This window comes from Solea solea, chromosome 4 (assembly GCF_958295425.1).
Source record: "Solea solea chromosome 4, fSolSol10.1, whole genome shotgun sequence".
NCBI lineage: Eukaryota > Metazoa > Chordata > Actinopteri > Pleuronectiformes > Soleidae > Solea > Solea solea.
The window spans coordinates 13,965,887-13,975,940 of NC_081137.1; the positions used below are offsets into that span (position 1 = coordinate 13,965,887).

Consider the following 10,054-nt stretch of genomic DNA (forward strand, 5'->3'; position numbering starts at 1 on the left):
GCAATAATCCCAGCAAAAGTTTATGACTTATGTATCACTCTTTTTTCTATCTTTTGCAAGAGGTCAATGTTACAAACGTTGCAATATTTAGACTCCCAAAAACTACTGTTGTTTTTAATCGTTCCCTTAAGCATTTTCGATAACAATGACAGAAAGTAAACTTCCGATTTCCTTCTGCTCGTGAACGCAGCAGCGTCGACTTTGCCTTCTTGTGATGATCTCGTCCAGCTAAGAGCAGAATGAACAGAGCAGAGCAAAGCAGTCAAATCTGCTGCAACATGTCGATTTATATTCTGGGTGTGGACGTGGGAACCACGTCGGTGAAGGCAATTTTGTTAGACAGTGACTCCAGAGCAGTGGTTGCCACTCACGCTTTGCCAACTGACACCATTGACAACAGCGGGACGAAGGTGAGTTGAGGCGTTCACGCCCCGAACAGCTGTATTACTCTGAAGCTCGGAAATATGAACTCTGTGAATTACTGCATATGGCTGTGTGTGTGTGTGTTTCTGTTGTGGCGCAGGCTAAAGAGCAGGACACAGGTTTGATAATTGACGCACTGAATCGCTGCGTCGCTTCGCTCCCCAGAGACAAATTGCAGCGTGTCCTCAGCATCGGTGTGTGTGGACAGATGCACGGAGTCTTACTGTGGAAAGCACTGAGTGAGTGGCGAGAGAAGTTAATGCTCGCGCTGTGACATTTCAAAACTATGTGTTGTAAATGTAGGAAACAACGGCTGTGAGGAGTTTGAGGAACTAAGACACTATCTTCATTCATGAAGTTATATGTATTTACCGTGGCCCTGATTTGCAAATCACCAGTTAATGTTGTGCGTTTTCTTATTTGTGTTGTGTACGGTGGCCCTGAAGTGCAATTCACCAACACAAATAGGAAAACACAACATTAACTGACACACAACATAAACTTATAGCTTATTATTATAACTATAATAATAACAATAATAATATCTCGTCATAATGCTGGACACAGGCTGTTTCATTGTAATTACTATAAGATACTCAAATAAAAGAAAATATCTACCCTGAAAATACGGTAATCTCTGTATTATATCTTCTTTTTTTTTTCTTTTTTTAATTTATTTATCAAACGCAAGTCATATACATAAAGTGCATAAATGGATACAGCATATTTTTCTTTTTTGAACTTAAACATAAATGAACCCCCCCCCCACCCATAGTCTTCTTAAACAATTAACATATATCAAGAAAATAATTACATACATGTGACAGGTCAGACAAAAAAACAAAAAAAAATAAAAATAAAATAAATAAATAAAATAAAATAAAATAAAATAAAATAAAATAAATAAATAAATAAAAATACATATACATATCCAAACATGTACATACACATATAATAAACAGTAGTAATTTAAGAATAAAATAAGACTGTAAGATTGTAAGATGCTTGTGCTGAAAATTAAATGTGCAAAGTATCAACGGCTGCCTACTCCTTAGTTAACCAAACAAGTCCATGCCGGAGTGTCTTAAGGTAAACAAATCATGGGGAACACGCCACAGGTAGACCGGGACCGAGGGAAGAATACATATGTACCCACACAGTGGGACATTACAAAGAAACCTCTAAAGCAGGTAGCCCATCTAAATAATCAAGTAGTGGTCTCCAATGAGTATAAAATCTGTTAGATGACCCTCTAATGAGAACTTGATCTTCTCCAGTTTCAGAAGACCCAAAATATCATGTAGCCAAACTTTGATGGATGGTGGTTGAGGAGATTTCCATAATAAAATAATTCTCTTACGAGCAATAAGGGAAGCAAAGGCAATAACATTGTTTTGGATAGCTGTAGTACGGAATCCGTCTGGGGGCGTGCCGAAAATAGCGATATGTGGGGTTGAAATTAGAGTTATTTTTAATATGTCTGAAATGGCTTTAAAAAATAAATGCCAGAATTCAGACAGCTTGGGACAAGCCCAGAACATGCGAGTAAGATTGCATGGGATCTGCGAGCATCGATTACATTTCTCATCGAATTTATCTGGATAGAGCCTTGAAAGTTTTTCCTTACTATAGTGTAACCGGTGGAAGACTTTAAATTGTATTAACGACAATCTAGCACAGCTGGATGACGAGTTAACAGCCCCCATAGCCCTCTCCCAGAAGATCTCAGAGAAATTTATGTGGAGTTCTGACTCCCAGCCCACTTTGATCTTATGTAAAATAGACTCATTGGCCAGGTGCAATAAATTATAAAAATAGGAGATGTGGCCCTTTGACAGGGTTTTAGCTTTGAGAGCCAGGTCCATCCCGCTGGGTGCAGGTATCTGTGGGAATGATGTAGTGTGCGTTTTTACAAAGTCCCGCAACTGGAAGTACCGGAAAAAGTCTGATTTATGTAAATTAAAGGTAGAAAGTAATTGGTTGAAGCTCGCAAATATACCATCAATGTACAAGTCTCCCAGATTACGTAGCCCCTTATTTTCTAAGGCGGAGAATCGTGAGTCAATCTTTGCTGGAATGAACAAGTGATTATTGCAAATAGGAGTTGCTAGAGGAAGGGTGAGCCAACCGAAATGGCGTCGTATTTGTGTCCAAATTTTTAGTGTTTCAGCAACAACTGGATTAGTGGTAAAACTTGATGGGGAAAGGGGCAAGGCACTACATGTCAAAGCTAGCAATGATGAAGAGCAGGAGGCTGACTCACTCTGGCACCAGCTGGATTGAGGGGAAATGAACCAAGAGATTAGTTTATGCGTGTTGGCTGCCCAAAATGATTGGGAAGTATTCGCTTTTAGAAATGTTTAGCTTATATCCAGATAAATCACCGAAAGAGTTTAATAATGTCAGAATACGTGGGATGTTTGATACAGGATCACTTACATAGAGAAGCAGATCATCTGCGTATAATGAAACCTGATGTTTTATGCCCCATCTTTCAATTCCCCCAACTACCCCCCCCATTCTTAGAGCAGCTGACAGTGGTTCGGGGACAATGGACACCCCTGTCGTGTTCCTCTAAAAAGTGGGAATGAAGGAGAGCGTTGATTGTTTGTGCACACTGAGGCACAGGGAGAGGAGTAGAGTAAACGGATCCATGAAATGAAGTTAGTATTAAAACCAAACTGCTTCAGGGAGAAGAGGAGGTAGGCCCACTCTACTCTGTCAAAGGCCTTCTCAGCGTCAAGAGAAATTATTACTTCCGGGACGTTAGAGGTAGTTTGAGAGAGGATGACGTTAAGAAGCCTTCTTATGTTGGAATAAGAGTGTCTTCCCCCTATAAAACCTGTCTGGTCCTCTGAAATAATCATAGGCAAGACGGATTCCAATCGCCGAGCCAAAATTTTTGCAAGAATTTTAACATCCACCGGGAGAAGTGATATTGGCCGATAAGATGCGCAGTTCAATGGGTCTTTACCCTTTTTATAAATCAGGGAGATGGAAGCTTGCATAAGAGTGGGTGGCAGGGTACCATGTTGAAATGAGTGGTTAAACGTTTCGAGTAGAAGAGGAGCTAACTGATCTGAGAATTTTTTATAGAACTCGACCGGGTGTATTATATCTTCTTATATACAAATCTGTATCATCTAAATCTGTATTAGTTTGTTAATGTTCAAGAAAGCATACTTATGAGTCAGAGACAATGAAACTGCCTATAAATATGGTCCAATTCTTGATTTGAATTTAGCTGAATCTTATGTTAAATATCACAAGTATCATATTCTTTGAATAAATCACTCAATGTTGGTACTGCAACAGCCTTTGAATCCAGTCAAAGACATCAACGATGCCATATCATGATATGACACCCAGAATCTAAGACAATATCTTGTATTATATATAATATATAATAATATATAATATTGATATAGTGTTGATTTATTGTCCAGTCCTAATCCGAGGTATTAAAAAGGTCAAGCGATGAACAGAAATAAAGCTGATGGCACTGACTGGACTCCAAAACAGAGACTAAATGTAGACAACCAAGTTAATATTAAATACATACATGTGTGAATGTTTAGGTAATTCTCACTACAGCTTTAGAACAATATTAGAATGTAATAGAAATTTGTTATCAGACTGCTGAGTAGAAATCACACATTGGAACAACGCAAATTGCAAATGCTGCAATTTAATCTCTATAATTGATTGCTCCATGCCAAGTAACCTAAGTATATTAACTCTCTTCACCTGGGTACCTGGTGGGGGGTTCAAACCGGCAACCCTTCTGTCTCTTATGCCCCTTGCAGGTTGTGACTGGTCCAGTGGAGACTTCTTCACCGCCAGAGACACCAGTCAGCTGATCACCTGGCAGGATGGACGCTGCAGCAGTGACTTCCTGACGTCTCTTCCAAAACCAGACTCGCATCTCAGTGTTGCCACAGGCTTTGGCTGCGCGACAATCTTCTGGTACATGAAGCACAGGTCAGGACAAAAATAAAAAGCCATCCCATGTGGAAGTATAGTTGCACCACAATATGTTAATTGTGGTGAATTTCATTGTAGTGCTAATCATGATGGGAGAAAATTGTAAAACTCCTGTATTTCATGTGAGTGACTTTTAAAAGAGTCTGTATCTTTCCAGTTATTCCAGGACCTCCTGATTTATCATGATCTTATTGGGGATTCTTGTTTTTGACTTTAAATTGTTCACAATAACAATGTGTATCCTAATTAACATTAACATTTTGTTATTTTGGAAAATGTTTTCAGAGTCTCTCTTCGGTTCATCGGTCTCCTCTGCATCTGCAAGTTTGCTGACATTCTGAAAGCTTATGTATGAGGACCAAATGAAAATAGAATATAGACAGAAGGCTCCAGCTTTTTATGTTTAAGAATTTATTAAAACAAAAAAAAAAAACTATGTGAAAATGGGGCTGATGATGAAGTGTTACCACAGGAGATATCATCAAAATATTATGTTTACATTGTAATATTTATAATTTATATATAAGGATGAGAACTTAAAGGCACTATCTGTTTCAAATGTGTACGTCTGACATTTTTCAAACTGGCATCAAACATGGATCGAACGATCTTGAAGAAACATTGCAATCTCCAGCAGATCCGAGTGTCCTAAGGGGCCTGTGCAAAGTCAAACTAATAACAATTCCATCAATATGACTTAAAGACAGAAGAATCTCCCAATGTCTCAAACCCAAAGCAAAGCAAAACTGGATTCAACTGAACAAGTGGGACATCTTTGCTTTCAAAGCAGCGATCAAGATGGGAAACTTCCACGCCATCTCACGCACTCAGAAAAACTGATCCCCCACAAAAAATCTTGTTTAAACAGAGCCTTTTTAGAAATGATTTTAGGTGAATACAATACGCTTCTGTAGCGTAGTATCTTTAATTGCAACTATTTTGTTAGGATAATCATGACGGAATGTTCTTTGTCAAACCAGGCCCGAGTTCCTTGAGGACTTCACGGTCGCAGGTACCATCCAGGACTATGTGGTGTCTGTGCTGTGTGGTCTGGACCGTTGTGTGATGACGCCTCAGAACGCAGCCAGCTGGGGTTTCTTTAACACTACCACCAACCAGTGGAACATAGATATGTTTGTAACATGATTAACCTCCTCATTTAATAACACTTTCAGTCCTGTGCTAAAACAGTGAGAGCATTTTCTTAGTCAGATACTAAAGCATGAAAAATGTACTTAACAGTGTCACAGAGTTGTTTTGCGTAACCGACATAACACGCCCCTCCGTGTGTGCATGCTCTAGTCTGAAGGCTGCCGGCTTCCCTTTGACCCTGCTTCCTCACTGTGTGCCATCTGGTGACTTGGTTGGACAGACGTGCTTTGACTGGCATGGCATTCCCGCTGGTACGCCAGTAGGGGCCGCCCTGGGAGACTTTCAGTGCTCCGTCTACTCCTGCATGAGTGCACGGACAGATGCAGGTGAAACAGGAAGTCCAGTCTTTCACCTGTAAGGCCGGGATCACACTTAATGCATGGAATGCATCATGTGCACATATTTTATTTCACTTAAATGAACTGCAACTAATATACTGCTTTTAATCTGTCGGTTGACTGTAGTTGCATTTTTTGTAATAAGCCGTGTTGTGTGAGAACAAAAACAGGTGCATGATGGGTTAAGTGTAATCCTGCCATCGCCCTCTTGCATGTCACATTTGTTGCTGTTCATTTTGTGCCTTATAATCTCATATAAATAAGTCTTTTCCCTATATTCCCAGTTCTTAACATAAGCACCTCCGCACAGCTGACCTTTGCCATGCCAGCTGACTTCAAGCCTCCAGATTCTCCCCAGCCTGACTCTGCCATCTCCTACTTTCCCTACTTTGACTCCGTCTACCTGGCAGTGGCAGCGTCGCTCAACGGAGGGAACGTACTGGCCACTTTTGTGGAGATGCTCATGGCCTGGATGAAAGAGCTCGGTATGTGTGTATATATTTATCTGTCTGCACATGAAACTGAATGGTATTGACATTTAAAAAGGTGCCATATTTTAGAAATGTATTATATTAAATCATAAATGACCATGTAGGCAGAAAGTAAGGAAACATGTTAAACTGAAATACTCATTTTACTTATAATTAGGGTTGGGAACTTAAATATAGTTGGTAAAAATCAATCTGATCATGATACTTGATACATGATCAGTGGTACCAAACAAATTACATTGGTATTCAGGGGTTTTTCTAGGAAAATGTATCAATGGGGAGCTCAGCATGGTGACGGAGCGTAGTGACCGAGCGCAGGGTAGGTGCAGAGCTTTTGAATCTCACGAGAGCAGCTGCAACAAGTAACAACTGAACAACATGGCGCCTCGGTCTGGACATCAATCTGACGGTGTATTTACTATGATTGGAATAATAATAATAATAATAATAGTAGTGACGTATTTGTATCAACACTGTTTCACTCCTCACAGATGCTGAGTCGACTGAGTCATACCTATATGAGAAGCTGATTGTTTCTGCCCTGGAGCAGGAAACCAGTGATCTGAGGATAAGTCCCACCATTCTGGGAGAAAGACACAACCCTCACTGCCTCGGTCAGGTGTCCAACATCTCCGCCTCTAATCTCGCTCTTGGTCATGTGACCAGGGCACTGTGTCGCGGAGTCCTGGACAATATCACCTCAATGTTGCCCGTTGAGCGTCTACAGCAGGCAGGGGTCAGCAGGATCGTTGGCAGCGGGAGTGCACTCGCTCGCAATGAGGTGCTAAGGCAGGAAGTGGAGAAGGTGTTTCCTCAGCCGGTGGTTTACAGAAAGAATGCGGACTCTGCCGCCGGCGCGGCCATGGTCCTCTGTGATCGACCTTGAATGACTCTTGTAATTGACAGGAGAATCCCTATGTGTTTACACGATTACCTGATGATTTTGCACATTTCAATTTGGACATAGAAAGAAACGGAAATAGTGCAACAAATTGTGACCTGGCAGGATGTAATGTTATCCCAGTGCAAGGTTCAAAAACCTAGAGCAGTTCAACATGTGCTGTTAGGTTGGACCAAGGTACATTATTCACCTAATGATTAACACTTCAGCTGCTGAATGCAATTTAACTTTTAAATAATCCCTTTTCGATTTAAACCGTTGTGAAATGAGTTGACTTAATGCTGATTAAACCCATCAGCTCCACAAGACTCTCTCTGTGTTTCTCATTATCCAATCCAACTTTATTTGTATAGCACAGCCACAGTGGACCAAAGTGCTGTAAACAACTAAAAAAAATGATTAAAAGCAACAGCCATTCAATTAAAACACAACAAAAGCATACATAAATAAAAACTGAAATAGTGTCAAGGGCCAATGAAAAGGGGTGAGTTTTGAGAGGGGGTTTAACAAATAAAATAATTTTTAAAAACCTAATGGACACCTTCAGAAACATTCTTCTCCTGTACAGAATTTTTTACAAGACGTTTTACACTCATAGTGCATAGTGACGCCGATACCAAGTATCCCATCCGTGCTTATCCCTAGTGGTTATTAGCACTGGTGCCTCACAGCAAGAATTGTCACAGATAATTGAATTGAAGGGAAATGCGTTTCCTCTCAAGTTTAATTTGGTCATTGTGTTTTTCTTTCCATCTCATTCTCTTGGTACTTGCTCTTTGCTGCACCACTCTCATCTTAAATGTCTTGGTAGCAGTCTGGAGCTGCTTAATAAGAGCTCAAGTCTACACAGTAGATTGCAGCAGGTCATTGTGTCTGAGAGCCTCTCGTATCGGATTCTTGGGTGGAACATGCACATGAACACTTGGGCCTGTATCCGACAGCAAGCTCAGCTTTTATCCTTAAGTCTGTGGCCCAACATCAGTGCCCCTCCATTATCAACATCATGAAGCGGATTTCTATCTGACGGACTCATTTATTGTACAGAAAAATTAGGTGTCGAGGTGCCTGCCCTGCACACTAGTTGTTACTCCCATAAAAATGTATTGGTGACCCACTTCTTGATTTATAGTGTCTCATAGAAGAGATTATTACAGCTCATTCACAACTTTGTTACTGTGTGCGAGACAAACTAGGCAAGAACCAAAAGCAGACAGTCGCAGGTCAAGTGATTTGAAATCTGCTTAATAAAAGTCTTAAACTCTTAAGCGGCTGGTAAGTGACTTCCCCAGGATTAGTTGCAGCAGGTTAATCCTGGAAGCGGAGAGAAGTGACTCGGGATGTGTTTCTCCAGGCAGACATTTCTTATTTAAATTGCTGGCAAACAGGCTGATAAACATTAGCGGGAGACACATATGGCAGTGAGTGGTACACTGATCTGGCAGAGAACAGCAGCAGGAGCAGGCGTCTTAAACTGACTTAATTAGGAGACATCCAGGTGTTCTTGATTGATGATGATGATGAGCAAATGTGAGGAGAGGGAGAGGGGAAAGGATGGACAAACGCCACAAGTACGCCACACACGTACTCAGCATGTGGCACATGGACACTATAGTCCATGTGTCTATACTAAATAATTAATTATTAGGTAATAAGGAATAAATGAAAAGTACATTTCCTGATGACAAAGTAGAGAGGGATGGTGTGATACAAAAGTCATGGAGATAAAAATTCATACTTGGTAACTTGTTTATGAACAGCGTGATGCACAGACTAATAATGAGTGGGTTTCCTATTATTATTGGATATACCAAGTGTGTCAGGGACCTATGGTGGCCCTTCACGTGCCAGAAAGGACGTCGTTATACTTTGTTTGCGTACCAAGCTTTAAAACGCTGTGGCTGGTTTGTCGGTTCACACCTCTGTAGAAACATAGCGACATAAGATGGCTGCCTCTCACCTAAACTGCATATAAAAAAATATGAAAAAAGCAATGAAACCAAATCATTTTGATTTTTAAGCAACTATACTCTGCAAACATGAGCAGTGTTCTTCTCAGTCCTGGTCCCCATGACTCGTTCGAGAAGTTCAGTATGATTGGACGGTGTTTTACACGTCTGTCCGTTCCACAGCTTCATTTTTATGACACTGCAATAATTAATTGGTTACAAATCGGGATGTGAAGAGGAGTTTAAGCAATACAGTAAAAAATGCTCCAGAAAATGATCTCCCACCCTACTTTTAAAGAGATTATGTTCAAATACTGCTAATAAACCATCCTAAATGTTACACATAATACTAGGTTGTCTCAGTCCTTGTCCTGCAAACCCACTGCCCTGCATGTATTAGATGTTTCCCTGCTCCAACACACCTGATTCAATCTGATTCAAAAGCCTGACAGTGACCCATTCATTTCAATCAGATGTGTTGGAGCGAAGGAAACATCTAAAACATATACAGAGAAGTGGGTCCCCAGGACCAGGATTGAGAAACACTGAAAGTAAACCCTTGTTCCTTATCTTTCAGATTCTTGATCAGTCAGCATCCAGTGATGACAACTGAATCTTTCCTATGATCTGATTGGTCAGTAGTCAGGCTTTATAGTGTTTGACCCTATAGGTTATAACCTATTTGTTATACACTTTATAATATTTGACTGTCATATGAGGTTGGATGTTAGTGATGGATTGCTGTAGAAACCAGAGAGGTTTTAGTTCTCCCATGGCAATGAGGAACGGTTGTGAGAAGTGATCGTCAGCAAAACCCCC

General features: G+C 40.5%; 1 protein-coding gene across 1 annotated transcript; it reads left to right on the forward strand.

Annotated features, from left to right (window-relative positions):
- The first annotated feature begins 170 nt into the window (after window positions 1-170).
- On the forward strand, window positions 171-7,823 carry shpk (sedoheptulokinase). Its single transcript, XM_058628215.1, has 7 exons — window positions 171-410; window positions 524-662; window positions 4,230-4,404; window positions 5,388-5,540; window positions 5,710-5,885; window positions 6,182-6,382; window positions 6,880-7,823. Exons 1-7 carry the CDS (start codon window positions 240-242, stop codon window positions 7,272-7,274), a joined length of 1,410 nt encoding a protein of 469 aa, XP_058484198.1. The 5' UTR covers window positions 171-239; the 3' UTR covers window positions 7,275-7,823.
- Window positions 7,824-10,054: the final 2,231 nt, after the last annotated feature.